The sequence below is a fragment of the Lontra canadensis genome, unplaced genomic scaffold (assembly GCF_010015895.1).
Source record: "Lontra canadensis isolate GAN:19392208 unplaced genomic scaffold, GSC_riverotter_1.0 scaffold50, whole genome shotgun sequence".
NCBI lineage: Eukaryota > Metazoa > Chordata > Mammalia > Carnivora > Mustelidae > Lontra > Lontra canadensis.
In genome coordinates, this window is record NW_022631044.1 from 651,493 (window position 1) to 668,528 (window position 17,036).

General features: G+C 54.3%; 1 protein-coding gene across 3 annotated transcripts in view; it reads left to right on the forward strand.

Moving 5' to 3' along the window:
• Positions 1 to 17,036, forward strand: part of SFXN5 (sideroflexin 5) — a 110,716-nt gene that overhangs the window by 62,034 nt on the left and 31,646 nt on the right. For all 3 annotated transcript variants that reach the window (XM_032873648.1, XM_032873646.1, XM_032873647.1), the window contains exons 9-10: positions 644 to 709; positions 11,302 to 11,392. In XM_032873648.1, coding sequence (XP_032729539.1) covers positions 644 to 709; positions 11,302 to 11,392 — 157 coding nt within the window. The remainder of the gene's footprint in view (positions 1 to 643; positions 710 to 11,301; positions 11,393 to 17,036) is intronic.

Genomic DNA, 17,036 nt, shown 5'->3' on the forward strand with positions numbered 1-17,036 from the left:
ATCCGCGTCTGGCCTGTGTGATCCCCATATGTGGAGCTCTGCTTGGATGGCTCCTGTCTACCTTAAACCAAACATCCCCCAAATTGCAGTCAGAGCGCTGCTAAAGGCAGGTTCCGTAGCTCCTTCTTAACGTGATCCGCTGCAACTTGGGTTGCGTTTTTCTGTGGAAATGTTGAGCAACCGTCATCTGTTGGCACGGTCACCTGGTCTGCCACCTGGGTTGACCATGCTCGGAAGAGCCAGCCAGGTGTAGCCAGCCATTTCCGCCTCGGCGGACTTCCGGGTGCCAGCAGCCCACGTCCAGCATTCGTTCCTCCACTGGCCCTGCTTGGCTCAGTTGTGGATGTCCCATTTTGGCCCTCGCCATTATCTCCCTCCAGCCAGCAGAGCCTGCCAGTGAGCTCTTGAGAACAGGGTGAAAGTGCCATGGGCCCTTCGGACTTTCCCGGGACATTGCCCCCCTGCATTTCCTGTCTGGAGCTATGCAGAGGGAGGCCTGGGTCCCTTTGGCTTCCAGAGGGACCTTTGCCTACTCACCTGCTGGTGGGCAGCAATGTTTCTTACTGGCTGGGGCTCTTGGCAAGGGTTGGGTATGGCTGCTTTGGGCACCCAGTGAGCCTGGAAATCTCTCTCTGCCTTCTAGCCTTCTCCTGCGTCCAAGTTCATCCAGGGCTACCTGGGAGCTGTCATTAGTGCCGTCTCCATCGCTGTGAGTAACTCTGTCCCCACTTCTCTGTCCTGCTGTACTGTGGGTGCCCCCTGTCCCCAGCAGCTCTGGCCACACCTCTCTGAGGTCAGGACCAGGCGAGGGTGTGGGAGACAGAGGGTTCTGTGGGTGGGCCACCAGGGTAGGCTTTCTAGGCAGAGAAGATTCTGGTGACACTTTAACAGAGAGACATGAACTTGAATAGAGAGTGCTGCAGATTTTGGAGAGCAGGTGGGGAGGTGAGGCGGTGCCCACGAGTGACGCAAAGAGCCGCATGCTCCAAGCTGAGGGCAGGGGGTCTGTTGCTAGAGGGGTCCGTGTTTACCCAGCACCCTCCTCAGGGGAGCTGCTCTTCTCTCTCGGTGACGTGGCTGATGCAGGAAGCGAGTTGCTCAGGAACAGTTGCAGGGCTGGGCCATAGGCTGGCTCCCCTTTGCTTTCTGCCTGAGTTCCCAGGGCACTGCTGTCCCCTCTCGGTGGCCTGGGTCAAGTGGCCACATGTCCACTTCCCCTTGGAGGCCTATGAGCTCTTCAAGACAGGACCGATAGGTTCGTTTGAATCCCACAGGACGGGAGCAGCTCCGAAGTAAGCTAGGTTTATAAACTGACTATGTGAGCGTAAGGCTGGATCCCAGAGGAGGGCTGAGCGCAGGTGACATGGTGAGGGGCCTGGGCCAGAGCCACAGTGGAAGCTCAAGTTCTCAGGACCTTGGCTACACTCATCCCACTCTTGAACCCACCCTCACACCTCCATCTGTACTCTCTGGATCCTGACTGGGGGCTCTCCAGAGTGGACTCTAGAGGGTAAAATTCACTTCACAACTTTGTCATTCCATTCATCATACAATAAATACAGTTAGTAAGAAAACAGAAAATGCAAATATAAAAATTCACATGTATTGAAAGAACTCACATATAATCCACTTTTTTGTAAATCCCACTTTCCTCATCTTTGCCTTGTTATTAAATATAATAATTGTTCACAACTATGTACTAACCCGTTGTACCATACGCCATCATTGATTTCACTGTTCTGGGAAAGTGGGGATTTGGGATTGTCTTGGGGTGGCTTCATTTACTCTGCTCCCATGCAGACCACCTCCTCTCCAAATGCCCAGTGGGGGAGTGATCCCTGTTTCATGCCCAAGATTTGAGCTCCCTCCCCGAATCCTTGTCTTAGACCCAACAAGAGGGCAGACATTGCCGAATCTATTCACATGGCTTGCCCAGAGACCACAAACACTACCCTGCTGGTCCTCAAACCAACGGAGGCATCATTTAGGGTTATACAAATTGGCAGTCCCCGATTCTGGTGGGTGATTGGCAAAGGTCAGGGCTCTTGTGAGAAGAAGGAAAGGGGCTCTGTTTCCTTCTCCTTGCTTTTTATGACAAGAGGAGCTGATGGCCCTACCTAGTTCAGTAGCTTGAAAATCCCATTTCCTTCTTTGAGGTGAAGGGTGAGGTGGGATGGAGCTGAGGGCAGGAAACCCCGTCAGGGATAATACTGAGCAGCCTGGGAAAAGCTTGAGTGAAGGGGACCACTGTCCTGGTGGGACGGCCTCCTCCTGCAGGCATGGCGCTCCAGGCTGTTTGCATCCCCACTCCTCACTGTCCCATGCAAGGGGCCTGTGGTCATTCCATCCCTATCACTTCCTAGGATCAGACCCAGCCCAGATTGTGGGGTGGGGGCTCTGATGTGGAAGCTGCAGTTACTGGGGACTGGAAACCCTCCAGGCTCTCAGAGCCAAGGTCTTACCGTCAAGGACTAGGAACCTCACACAGGGGATTGTGCCCTCAGGGACTGTGCCTGTGCCAGGGACACCCTCCTTCCAACTCCCTGCCTAGCTGCAGAGTGCTCAGAGGCTTTTCCTGACCATGCCAGCCCAAACTGTCCCCCCACCCCCAAGTCCTAGAAACTTCCGTCCTTCCCACACACTCCGTGTGTCCCGTCCTGTCATCTTGCCACTGGATTACAAGTTAAGCAGGGACAGGCCCTGTCTCTTCTCCCCCACAGAGGGGGCGCCAGCACTGCTCCATAAATACTTGTTAATTAGGTTGCTGATTGATTGCCGGGCTCAGGAGGCCCCTCTCCGCCTAGATCCCCGGTCTCAGCGGTGGTGGCGTCCCTCTGCCTGACGTCTTCACACAGTGAGGGTCTAACTCCGGCAGATGGAGCGGGAGTTTCTGACTTGGAAAATCTGCAGCTTGCTTGCTTTTCTTTTGTGTGTGTAAATCACAAAACCTCCAAAGAAAGAGGCTTTATTTTATTTTCCTTTCCCTTGTTCTCTGGAACCCTGGGCCCGCGGCCTCATTAACCGATCTCTGCTTCAATTAGTGACAAATCCCCTCCCAGGGAGAACCCGTTAGAAGGCGATGACCTGCAAACAAGTGTCACGGCCCCAGTGGTTGGCCCAGCTCTGGCATTAATTAAAACGAGTCCCTACAAGCAGGCGGTGTGGATGGGGGTGCTGACAGGCCGAGGGCAAATCCCAGGGACTGGGGACAAGCCAGAGTGAAGGCCAGGCCCGAGAGGCCAGCCTCCTCCCCGGACCTTTCGTCTCCCTCAGAAGAGCCAGCGCCCTGACCTTGGCCAGCCATCCCCAGAATCAAGGACCCCCAGTATGCATGGCCTCCTGAATAAAGTCTCACGGTGGCTGCGGGACCCCAGTGCAGGGGTAGCAGCCTTTTGGTGAACTCTCTAAATAGATTTGGCAATGTCTGGCTTCTTGCTCGAGAATAAAAAAGAAATTTTGTCTTAAGTTATTTTTGAAATCTAACAGTTTGCTGTCTTTTAACAAAGGAAGCCTCTGTCAGTCCTCAGTGTATTTGAGTTTGGGGATTCATGTTGAGCCCTTCTGTGGTCAGCTTCCCCGGGCGCTGGCTACATGAGCCTGAGACCTACTCCCTCCCTTCAGGGGTGTGTTTGTCCCTTCAGGGGTGTGTTTGTCCCTTCAGGCATTTGGGAGGTCCTGGGGGGGGGTGGGTCCACAGATTGGTGTGTCCTTCAAGATGTGGAGAGGAAAAGCTGAGGATTCTCTGTGGTAGAACCAGAATTATGATGAAGGCGACCCTTGGGTGTGGTGGGAACTAGGGAAGGGGCCCCTCAGTTACATGGGGCCAACTCTTCCAGGATAGAGCAGAGAGAGCCGAAGGCAGGGTTGGGAGGGGGTTCCAGGTGGAGGGCACAGCACGCAGAGAGGCACACAAGAGAACATGACAGATTCCAGAGTGCTGGGGAGATGAGTGTAGCCACCATGGGACAAGGGATGGGGATGAGGTGATGGGGAACTAGGGAGGAGCAGGGCCCACCCAGGAGTTAGGGGGCCACGTCAGCTGCCCTGCCTTGACTCAGGGAGCTGGGGTGTCGCAGAGGGTGTAGGCAGAGTGGGCTAGAGAAAAAGTTGTGGTGGGGTGGTAGGCCCAGCAGATAACCTCCTTCATGGACAACCAGGTCCTGGATGAGAATGGACCTGTGGCTGGAGAGGAAAGCTCGGGGCTGAAGTCCTACTTGCTAAAGTCAGGAGGGGTTGGTGGAGCCAAAGTGTGAGGGACACTTCATGCCTAGTCCTCAGACCCCTCACCTGCAGCCAGGTCGGTGGGTGGCTGAGGTCTTTCCCTGTTGGGGCATTCCTGGTCTCCATTCCCCAAGGGTCTGGGCCCTGAGGGATCCTTTCTGTATAGGATACGGTAATTTTCTGTTAACCTTTATTAGATACTGGAGTCCAAGGAGGTGTTCGAGGGCAGCTCCCTGGGCTGAACCCCTACCCCTCCCAGTTCCCATCGGCCACCGGCAGCTCCAAGTCCCGGTATTAAAGTAGCAAATAATCACAAGAATCCTAATGGCTAACATTTTTGGAGGGCCTTCATGTGCCAGGCACCACTTAAGTTCTCTCCTGATTTCACAGACGAGGAAACTGAAGCATAGAGGTGAGACCAGTGACAGAACTAGGATTCGAACACAGATTTAGTCAAATACTATTTGGCTAATACAAAGACCCCTTTTTCTTCCTGCTCCCACTGTGGCCTGAGGAGGAGGGAAAAGCCAAACCATGTTCTTGGCTTCCAGTTTAGAGGAACTGTTACCATGCCTCCTGGCAGTTAAGTCTGCCCCCCGGGTACCCTGGGAACAGCAGGGACTGGAAGAAAAATTTTGAGAGACTCTTCAGGTGTAATGGGGTTAGACCCTCTCTCCAACTTCATACTTGGTTTCTGCACCTGTGCTTTCTGGCCAAGGTTGCGTCAGCAGCATGTATTTGCCCCTGGTCCAGAGCGTGTCCCACCTCCTGCAAGACCATGTCTGGCTGGTACTGTGCTCAAGGGTGGTTCTGTGGTACCTCAGAGTGTTCCCTGTGATCCAACATGTACCTCACAATCTTCCCTGGGATCCAGCTGTCTGTACTCAGGGTCTACTTTCTCAAGGTGTACCTCAGTCTGTTTTCTGTGGTTGAGAGTATACCTCAGGGTGTTCTCTGTAGTTGAGGTGTACCTCAGAGTGTTCTCTATGATCCAGGGTATACCTCAGGGTGTTCTCTGTGGTTGAAGTGTACCTCAGAGTGTTCCCTGTGATCCAGGGTGCACCTCAGAGTGTTCTCTGTAGTTAAGCTGTACCTCAGAGTGTTCTCTGTGATCCAAGGTGTACCTTAGGATGTTCTCTGTGGTCAAGGATGTATTTCAGGGTGCTCTCTGGGATCCTGAGTATACTTCCGGCCCTGCTGTCCTTCTCTGTGCCTAATGGAGGTAGGGGCCATTAGCCTGCAAATCCCAGGTCAGACTATTGTCTCACTGCCCTCACTGTGATTTGCTTTCGGGTTGGAGGGCCCATTGCATGGACCCTGTAGCAGAATATGAAGTTTTCCAGAAGCCTGCAGATGGTGATATTGGCAGTGGTGAGTCCGACATGAATATCAGTTCTACATCTATTCTATTCTGGGGAGGACAAGTTGTTGTCCCCTCCCACATGTAAGGAGTCTGATGTAACTTGTTTTCCAGCAGGTGGCCAGCAGGTCCCTGCAGGACATGGTTGAGGGGTCAGGATTGGTCACTGTTGCTAGCAAACAAGACGCGCAGCTGCTGCTGAAGTTGACTGGCATTTTAGCCCATGTATGACTTTGTCCCAGCCACCTTGGCCCTTTGCCTGTGGACGCCAAATGACCTCCATAGAGGGTCATAGGGTCCCGGTGATTACCAAGAGTTTATGCTACAACAGGCGCCCTCTGCTGGGCGTTTTTGGCACCTCCAAGATTCTTCCACCCACCCCAGCCCTGGCCCCACTAAGGCTCACAAAAACCCCTAACCATCTGCTTACTTATTATCCAGCACCCAAGAGTCGATCTAGTTTTGGAACCTCATACCATCTCTCCTTTCAGGCATGTTCTCTTCCCCATTGTTCTCCACAGCCCCCTTATGACAGGTGCTAGTGGAGTCCACAGCTGGCTACAAGACCCCCTGGTATTTCCTACTTCGGAAGTTCTACTGAGCCTCCTCCCTTCTTATCTGGCTCTACCTCCCACTTACCCTTCAGGACTCAGTCAAGCTCCCCCTTTCTCAGAACGCTTCGCAGCCTTGGGGCCACCTGCCAAGGAAGTAATGCACTGTCCACTCGGGAGAACTCAGCCCCATGTGTGTGGCATCTAGCCCCACAGAGCTGTGCTTGCTAAGGTGGACAGCAGAGAGTGCACAGGATAGATCTCCTTTGTGGCTTTTTTCCTCCTGCCTCAGAAACCATTCCCTTGACTTATTCTAGAAGATGTATTAAGCACCGACCCATGTCCCCAGGCACTAGAAATTCAGTAAGGAGTAAGAGAGACACAGGCCCTGCGCCCAGCGCTTAGGACCTACTGGGAGAGTAAAAAGGCCACAGGTAAAAGCATTTCTGTGCTATTTGTTTTTTTTTTAACAAGATACATGTATTACTTTGAGTCCCAACATTTTGAGGAGGTGAACAAATATAAATCACGAGACTGTGATCGGGACAGGGTAGGAAGAGGTCTGGTTTCTGTGAAAAGCTGCGAGAGGGGTGCCCCGAGTGAAGAGGAGACCTCTCTGACATTTAAGCTGAAAGGTGAGGAGGCTGAGGCCAGCAGCGCTTGAAGGTGCTGGGAGGAGAGGTGATGGCGGGGAAGGAGGGAGGGAGGGTGGGAGGGAGAGAAGGAGAAAGAGAATTGGCTCATGGGAGGAGTACGGCAAGGCAAGGTGGCTGTGGCCTTGCAGGCAGGGCCCTGTGGGTCTCTGAGAGCAGTGAGCAGCCCCTGAAAGGCTAAAGCAGATGGATACCCATCTTTAGAAGACCGTACTGGCTACTGTGTAGAGAGTGGACTGGAGGGAGCAAGAGTGGAATGCGGGGCGGGGGGGGGGGCAAGTTAGGAAGTGGACAGTTGTCCAGGGAAAAGAGATGGGTGCTTAATGGTAAGTGGCTGGAGCAGAGAGAAGGCGTCACGTTCAGATCAGCTTCGCACACTGGGCTGCATGTAGGGAGGGGGAGGCTCCTGTCCAGGAAGATTCCTGGGTTTCGGGTGTGAGTTGCTGCTGGGAGTGGAAGAGGACAGAGGGTGGGTGAGGGAGAGCAAGCAACCTTGATCTGGGGCATGTGAAGGTGGAATGGCCGAAGCCCCTCTAGATAAAGGCGTCCTGTCCTGCAGGGGTTTGCAGGCACGGGCTGAAGTTGAGGACAGAGCTGGGATGCATTGCTCAAGCCCCATCCCACATCTCCTCGCTGGCCTCACAGAAAGGAGGCTGCTGTTGGCCTGGGGAGGACCTTGGTGCCTAAGGGGACATGTATCAGCGAGCTCACAACACTGGAGATCTTGTGTCACTAAGCCACCACCCCAGTCTGCTTCTTGGTGCTAGTTGGCACTTAACCCACCTTGGGGATTCTCAGGAAGCAATCTTCCCTCTTCTGCTCCTGTCTGCTGCCCATGGCAAATTCACTGGCCTGGGAGCCAGGACTTGGAGAGAAGTATCCAGAGAGTGTCCGCGGCTTCCTCAGGCCACTGCTGATGTCCCATGGGTCCTGGGCTCTTGCTTCTCCCGGGACCCCTGTCTGCTGACCACAAGGGGACTGTCGTGTGTAAAACCCACACCCTGTTTGTTTTCCTCTCCACCAAAATGGAGCCCCTGTTTGGTTAATTTCTATTTTGTGGCTTATTTGGAGGCTGTTAAAACAGACCCTGGGGGACCCTCAGCAGTGATTGTTCCATATCTCATTATCTTTCCCGAACCCGATTATTAGCTCAGATTTTTCTGATCGCTAGCTGCTGTTCGTGATGAGTTGTGTGCCATTAATGCCAGCTGGTTCTCTTAAACAGGACCCACCATGCCAGGGAAAATGAGCTGGCATTCAGAGCCACCAGCCACTTGGCTTTTTAATTTTAATGGGCTCCACCAAATGTTCCAGGCCAAAGGGCCCCTGAGGAATCAGCACAGACGGGCTCCCAACCCCACTGTGCAGCCCAGCCTGGTTCCTTCCCAGGCTGCGGCCATCCTAGCTGCTGGGACAGGAAGGCCTGAGTTGGGGGCTATGGCAGGAGTTGGGGGGAAGTGGCCCTTTGCCTTCCCTGTATTTGCACCTTCCTGCTCTCTGGCTCTCATCAGTTGGGTGAGCAGGGTGACCTCACCAGCTCCTGGTCTCCTCACTTGGCTAGTCCCCTGCCCCTTCCCCGGTTCAGGCATGCTGGCCATGCTCAGGGATGAGCATGTTGGGAAGACCTCAGTGGGCTTCGGGGAAGGGCAGGCCAGAAGAGATCTGGGATCTGGGCATTTCTTTTCTCTTCTTTCCTCCCCTTCTACCATGCCTCCCACACAGAGTTGGGAGACAGGCTGGGACACTCACTCTGGACTGTGCCAGTCCTAGTAGGAAGGCTTGAGGACAAGTCTGAGTATTTGCTACAACCAGTGGCCACTATTCCTCATCCTTCCATTACACTCCAGCCCTGCTTGTCCCCAAGAGGGTGAATGTCCCAGCTGCCTGGTGGCCTCCTGGAGGGCTCCTGCTTTTTCTAAAAGAATATAGGGGTTGGGCTGAGGTTTGAACTTGGACCTTTTGTTTTATAGCTGGGATGGGGGTGCAGGCAGGGCTGGATCAAGGGCCCCATCTTCCCTGACTGGGGCTGCCCTCCTCTCTTCTGGGCCGCACCCTCAGGCTGGTCTTTTCAGAGCCAATTTTGCTATGCAAACACAGCAGACATTTAGGCATCTTTGATCCTTAGATCTAGATCCTTAGATCCATCCTGAGATGGAAGACACTTTTAAAGTAAAGAACAACAGTTAAGAGCAAACCTTTGAAATTAGCAGACCCCTGAGTTCAAATCGAACTTTTGCATGCCTCACAATAGCTGTAAGTCCTTAGGAAAAGTTCCTTAACCTCTCTGAACTCGTCTGAACTTCTTTGAGCCTGTGAAAAGAAGCAACATGCCCTATCTAGAAGTCTTGAGGTGGGGGTATAATTCAGACGTTTAATGGGAATGTGCTCAGCTCATGGCCCGGCACCTCCCCTTGCCCCCTTCCTCCTCTTCTCCCACCACCAACACCTGCCTGTGTGTCCTCCTGCCTCCCTCTGCACTTGCCCTCTCTGCACTCTATAGGAACATGGGCCCTGGCATCTGGGGGTTGGGGGGGGGTCACAGAAATAGACAGTCACTGGCTGCAGAGAGCTGGGGAGCTTTGGACTCACTGAGCTCCATCTGCGAGGCAGGGCAGCCTGGAAGCAGGGCAGCAGTGTGGGCCGGCAGCCCCCCAGCCTGCCCTGTGGTCCCAGGGAAGCATGTCCAAGCTGCCACACATCTCCCTGCCTCCCAGCCTTTCCTTGAGTAAGCAGAAAGCACAAGAATTGGACTCTGAAGATAGTAGCTCGAGGCTTCCAATCTAGACCAGACCCCCAAGAGCCCAAGCTGGATTTGCCTGGCTGGATTCTAGCTCCATGGGGCCCTGGGCTTCCTGTCTGCCCAGGTCACTGCACCATTCTTGCTTTGACTGCTGCAGTCACCCTGCCGCCCTGGAGGCCTTCCCCAGGCTCTGCATCTTCTCCAGTGACCTGGAAGGTCAAGGCCAGAGGCAGGGCTGTAGGTGCATGGTGGCCTGCTAGCTACCAGGTGAGCCTGAGCTGAGAGCTGGCTGCCCCAGGCCTCCTTAGTCCAGCAGTCCTACAGCAGCCCCTGCTGCCCCTCCTCCCAGGAAAGATCTACAGGGTGGGGGCTAGCTCTGGCCTCCGTTTGGGGGAGCAGCGGCCTCTCTACACCCGTTTCTGGTCTGGCCACGTGCATCTCGCCTTTTCTGTCTCTATGCCACATGTGCTTTTGCTCTTTTCCCCACCACAATTCTCTTTCTTCTGCTCTGCCTAACCCACCTTTCCCTCCTCCAAGCAACTCCCCTTCCAGCCTTTGTTGATCTCCATCCATTCATCTGTTTGTTGGCTCGTGCATGTATTCCTCAGTTCCGTTTACTGAGCAAATACTACACGCCTGCCATTGTCCTGAGTGCTGGTCGTACAAAGATGAGAAAGGCATGGTCCCCCCCCTCCCAGTCCAGCAGGAGCAGTGTGTGCTGGGGAGGAGGGACTCAGGAAGCAAGAGGTAGCAACTTCCTGCCCGGGAGAGGCGACCTTCTTACACAGCTTCATTCATTGAGGTTTCTTATGCCCCAAGCTCATGCTAAACTCTAGACATACATTCTTATAGCAGCCCTGGGATGCTGTAGGTATTACCATCCCTTTCTACAGACAAGGGAACTGAGGCAGGAAACGGTTCAGTGACTCCCACTGTTAGAAAGTCACTGGAAGGACTGCTCAGAGGTGGGCCTTATGGAACAGATGTGGACTGGGTAGAGAAGGAAGGCATTCGGGTCATCGGGACCAGCATGGGCAAAGGCCCCCAAGGCCGAAAAGCTCCCATAGCATCTGGCGAGCAGTAAGCTGGATTCCTGGAAGGAGAAGGTAGGGGAGCCACTTGAAGGAGATCGCATGTTTTCACACAGGTCATGGGGAGGAGCTGGTTGTGGTAGATGTGGTTGGACCTGTGTTCTAGAAGGACAAAGGACAGCATGGGCAACGTATCGGAGTAGGGAGTGCACAAGGTGAAGGCAAGAGGGACTCCAGTGTCTCAGGCTGAGGTAGGGGGGCTGGGGTCGAAGTGAAGAGGGCATGAGCCGGGGATGTGCATTGCGCCCTGTCCTGCTCCGGCCTCTGCTCAGCTTAGCTCAGCAGTCACCTGTGGGCACGTGTGTGGATCTCCTCCTGAGCCCTAGTGCTTAGGACCATGACTGAGCCCACAGTGGGGCCTGAGAAAGGGGGTGCTCAGAGGCTGAGGTGAGAATGAGGGTTCCCACACTTAATTTACTTGCCGATTCTGTGCTCTGATAACAGCAGCATTTCTTCCTCTCTTCTCTGAGAGGTCTGAGGCTTTCCCCTCAGCCTCCCTCACAGGCTGCTTAACTGGGATGACTGGGCCGTGTGACGCTTTGCATGGCGGCACTGGGGCCAGGTGGCAGCAGGGAACGCTGAAGACTTGGGGTCCGGACAGACAGTGCCGCTCACTCTCTGCTCCTGCCCCAGCCTGCCAGGCCCCTGCAGCACCACGCACGCACGTTCTCTCTTTCTTCCGAAGGTGGGCCTTAATGTCCTGGTTCAGAAAGCCAACAAGTTCACCCCGGCCACCCGCCTTCTTGTCCAGAGATTTGTGCCGTTCCCCGCCGTAGGTAAGACCTGCACCTGTGCCGAGGCGCATGCGCGGGTGGGCGGGCACCTGAGAGTCACACCTGGGTGGGAGGGGCTGCAGGGGTCTTGGGGAGTTGGACCGCCTTTGCAGACCGTTTCTGACGTCAGGGGTCTCCTGGCGTGGGTGACTATGCAGAACATGGGTGGACAGAAGTCAGGGTGAGCGGGGCCCCGCTGGCAAGCCCTGTGACCGAGATCCTGCTTTGAACACCAGAGTAGCCCACAGGCCCGCCAAAGAGCTAGTAGATAGAATGTGGTGGATCCCATGAACTTGGCTGGGAGAAATGTCTACACTAGCCTCGAACTGAAATTTAACATTTCCTTTCATTGTGACTGTAGGCAGCAAGCCACAATAATGAGAAAGTGGCTTTTTTACCCATAGAAATCACAGATATTTTCATGTCCCATTACAGTTGTTACGGGGATTCCAAAATACTGTTTATGTGCAACACTAAGTCAAAATTATGATATTTATTCAATCCGCTGGTAGGTCTTGTCTTTTAACTCATTAATTAAAGAGCATACCTGTTACTATACCACAATGAAAAAAATAGTTTGATAATGTATTCCAATATAATCCCTTTATAATCCTGTGTGTTTTGTGTCACGCATTTGGGGACATTATTTGGAGGGGGTGCATCAGCTTCTCCTGGTCCGTGACCGTCACAGGGATTCCTGGCACAAAAGAAGGCTCAGAGCGCTTTCTAGTCTAGTGTTCTGAGCTCATGGGTATTGTGGACCATTGAGGTTCTGGAGGCCTCCATTTGTAGTCAGGTAATTGTGGTACCTCTGTGTGTGTGTGTGTGTGTGTGTGTGTGTGTGTGTGTGTAGGGGATTTCACTGCCTTTGGCCAAGACTTTGATGGTTTTGGAGGCTCTGAGCTCCCAGGAGATGCCTTGGGCCATCCCATCAGGCCCAGCCTGGCTCTTGAGAATCCCACGCCTTGCTTGGAAGTGGGCGCTGCAGTAGAAAGTTTTTTAAAAACTGAAAAGAAACAGCATTGACAGAAGCATGAGGCAGTGTGTGATTCATCATCAAAAGAGAAGTATACACTTGAACCATGATACCAAGTTCAAGTGTGATGCCAGAGGACAAGGCCGGGGAGCAGCCCAGGAGTGGCACGAGGTCCTGTGACCTCCCGGGTGCCAAGGCTAAGGCTGAAGAGCCAGAGTCAGATCCAGGTTCATTGTCCCGATCTCATGCTTCACCTCTAGGGCTTAACTTCCCCACCCGTAAAATGGGAGTGCTGGTACCTACCTTCCTGTAGCCCAGAGCTGTGGGAGGATCAGACTACCACCGACCAGATTCCATTCATAGGAAAGTGCTTGGGAGCACCTGCAAAGCCCCTGCGAGGAGGTGGGAGATCATTACCTGACAGCCTTGTTCCTTGTTGGCCAGAGGCTAATGAACTCCCAGGCCCAGCTGCCCCGGTGAGCCTCAGCTGACCCAGATAATTGCTATAGCAACTCCACACTTTTAATGAACTCTCAGCTATTTCTGGCATGGGCCACTAATGGAATAACTCTTTAGATCTGACTTTGTTAAGGGGCCTAATTGAGCGAACAAGGCTGCCGATCTTGCGTTCCCCACTCTCCCGGGCTGGAGGGTCAGAGGCAGCCTCAGAAGGTGGGCGGCTCTGAGCTGCACTGGACTGGATCTGGGACTCGGCCGAGATGTAATCTGTCCTTGAGCCAAGCTGCAGACAAGGACTTTGCCACAGGTCTGTTCCAGCCTGGCTCTGCTGGCCATCTTGCTGGATGACCTTGGGGGTGGTCCTAACCTCTGGAGCTCCTTCAGGAAGAAAGACCCCACTTTCCGGTTTAACCCTGTCTGCCATCCCCACCCTCGGAGACTTTCTGATGCATTCCTCTTTGGGCTCCTCCTGGCTGATCTGAGAGGAACCTGGCAGGTCCAGCCACTGTTGAGGGCTCTTGAGATCTCCCTAGCCAGTTGCACAGGTTGCACACAATGTGGTTTGCCGTCCTGATAGTCCTAGTTTGCCAGGATCTTGAGAGCAGCAGATCCTCTCTGGCTGCTTCCTCAAGGCTGCTTCCCGAGTCCTGGCTGTGTGCCTACCTTCCTTCCACCCCTAGCCCCAGTTTCTCCTCACCTACACAGAGGCTTCCCCCTCCCAGGCCCCTGATGTCCTCCCAGGCCCGTCTACAAATGGTGCCTGCTGAGTCCCCCCTGGTACATGCCCACACGGTGGTGTGCAGGATAAACAAGCATGGCCCCTCACCGGTTTTGGGGCCCCTTGTTGTCTCAGGCTGTCCTATAGCCCATGCACGTGGCTACCCTTCACCTTATTCTCAGGCTTAGATGGCTTCTCTAGGCCTCACTGCATGCTGGCAGGGCCTCGGTCCCTACGGGCAATCACCCTGCTTTCCACGGCTGGCTAGGCCAGGCCACACCAACAGCAAGGCCACCAAGAAGCTTGCCCAGGACTTGCTTTGCCTGGTAGAGGGTCCATTGTCCTTCAGACCTTTGGGGAGGTAGGACTCAGGGAGCCTTTCGTGCCCACAGGAAGGAGGAGTTTGAAGTGACAGGATTAAGCCCTGGTTGGTGGAATGAGTGTGAGCGTCTGAGGGGAGGGGGGGTGGTGAGTGTAGAGCAGAAGGGCTCTTGACGGGGAAGGGTCCTGAAAGGGCCTGCCTATGTGCCCTGTGCTCAGAGATGACATCCCCACCCCCTCCTTCCTGGCCAAGCTGGGAACTCAGGCTCAGGGAAGGAGGAGGCTCCCGGGCTCCATTGATTCTTCCCATTGCCCTGCCAAGTGAGTTCTGCCCTGCTCCAGCCTGCAGTTTGGGAGACAGGAGGACACCTCCCTTCGCTGGGCCCCTGCTGCCCAAGAGTGAGCCTGAGACTCTAGTCACAGGACACCTCGTTTCCCAACTTGACCCTACTGCCCTTACCCCTCTCTGGCCTTGGACCAGCCTCCACTTCAGCCACTCCCCACTGGGATGTCTGTGACAGACTGTAGGCCTCCCCTGGGCCTGCAGGGGCCCTACCATTCTCCATGTGTTCCCCAGCAGGCCTCTGTTCCCCCTCGTTCCCCACATTGTCTCTCTGGGAGGACCCAAGGCAGGGTGAGCCATCCCCATTTTAAAGAAGAAGAAACACATCCCGACTCTGAAAGTTATCCTAAGTTGGCTACAGCCCAGACTGCAAAGGCCCAGCCCAGGCTACTTTCAGTCCCCTTGGACAGCCCCTCACCACCACTGAGAAACTGAGGGATCTGGCCAGAGGCACCCCACCAGGAGCACCCCACTTCCAGGCTGACCCGAGTTTTTCAGTGGGGGTTGTACGTGTGTGCATGCACACACGTGTGCCGAGCACGTGAGGAGCCCTGAGGACGCCCACTGAGCCCTTCTCTCCCTCACGATGGTTCCAGAGCCTTGCTTTGCCCTGGTCCAGAGCAGCCATCATGTTGGAAATCTTGGTTTCTATTTATACATGGAGATGCTAGGAGAGCCGGTGAGCCCAGGAGCATGTGTGCTGGCATCGGAATCGATTGGGGACTGGTAATTAATTTGTTTAGACCTTAATTAATTCTCCAGTTCTTTCTTATTTGTGGACTGTCACGCTTAATTGTGTTCAGGAGCTCGAGCTCAGAGCAGGCCCTCCATTAATTGATGGTTGCTGTGAGGTGGGAGTTAATGGTTTGGGGAGCTGGGCAAACAGTGTAATTAAAGGTCAGTCGAGGAGGCATTGGAAAAACAGCCCCTCCCCCCAGGTCCAACTGCCAGTCTCCATGAGCAGAGTCCATTCCAGGAGAAGCAGGCCCTGCAAACAGCCTTCTCATGAGGCCTTGGGCTGGGAGCTGGCAGGAGAGACCAGCGGGAGGAATGAGGGGTCGCAGGTGCCACGAGGGGACACTGGCAAGAGGAAGAGGCATGCATGGTGCAGGGCAGCTAGCCAGGGGCCAAGAGGGGGGATCCCCAGGTGTCCCCAGGCCAACACATCTCCGTACCAGTCTCTGCATATGTGTATGCAGGGGTGAGGGGAGGAAGCCCTGAAGGTCACACACACACCCTGCCCTACCCAGCTGCCTGGTCACATCCACTCCCAGCAGGGGCCTGTGGGCTCTGAGCTCCCTGAGGCAAGGCCTGAGCCTCAGCCTCCTCACCCCTTTGCCAGAACATGACTTCTTCCTGCACTGTCCGCAGTAGTCCCTTATGTTAAATGTCACAGCATATTCCATTCACCGGGGAGTCTGTTCCTCGGGATATCTGGGCAGTGCTTGGGAGAAGGTCTTCTGTCCACACATCTGGCCCACCCCATCTCCTCACTCCTTCCACCCCCCCAGGCCACTGGGGTCTTGGTGTCATGGATTCCCCCTTTGTGGCTCCTTGCTTGGTGTTCAAGCCATCTTGCTTGCCTTGTCTGGGAGATGGCCACGGCAGTATGTCCAAGCCCCAAGGGTTAGTCCTGGCCACCCCACCATGCCTCATCCCCGTGGTTAGAAGACAGCAGGGTGCACCTGTATTAGCCAAGCCTGGAATGTGCACTCCTTCCATTCGGTCAATGACAATGTGGCATCCACAGCCTTTAGGCTCCTCTGGTCCTTTCCTTGACCTGGCCTCTGGAGCTGTGGTAAATCTTTGACCTCCCATTTGCCTCTCTCAGGGGCCCCAGGCCTTTGCACATGGCCCTCTTTGCCTGGAATCTCAGCTCTTCCCATTAACTCAGCCCCACCTTCTGCCTTCTCTTGACTGCCAGGCCTTTGTTTCTCAGCTCAGACACCTCCTCCTCCAAGAAGCCCTCCCTGGTAGCCCCAGTCAGGGCAAGACCACAGCACCGTGTATGTGTCTGTGTGTCACCTGGACCTGCCCATTTTGTTCCCGAGTTTGCCTCCTTCATCAAACTGTGAGCTCCCCAAGACAGGGACTGGCTCTCATTCATCCCCAACCCCCAGGCTCACTGTATGCCTGGGACACACTGTTCAGTGTGGGTTTGTTCCGTGATCAAATGAGAGCTGGGCAGAAAGGCTTTGAAATTGGGTACCCATCGTGGGAGCCCACCACGATGACACTGGTGGTCACATTCTATGTCTCCTTGGACATTCATTCTGGGTTTGTTGTTGTTTTTCATTAAAAAAATTTTTTTGAATGTTCTGTTTTCTTATGTAAGTTTTCTCTAACACCGTCAGTCATGCTTTTGGTTGGCAAATCTAGGGTGGGTGACCAATGAGCCACCTTACCAGGTCATCCGGGTTACATTCTCCAACCTTTCTGGGTTGGATCTGGAAGGATGGGTGGACTGGGCTGGGTGCCATAAGCATGAGCAGCCCTGGAGCTGACATGGGCCCCCAGCGTGTGTCAGGGCCCAAGGAGACATGGGTAGGGAGGCCACGTTAGCCAGAGGGAAGTCTCTAGTGGGCTCTGTCTTCAATCTCGTCCCCTTCCGTTAGAACGGCCTTGGTCACATACAACTGTGGGTCGCATTCAAGGAACAGGCACAGCAACTTGGCAGGGAGTATGAATTCGTGGGCAAGAGGTGCGGGATCTCAGATTGCAAGTTTTGATGTAAGGCTTGCTGTTCCAAAAAATGTAGCTACACAAGTGTAGGCTTGCCCAAGACCTGAGTTGGCCAGAGTGCTAAGGATAAAGATCTGGGGATTTTGTG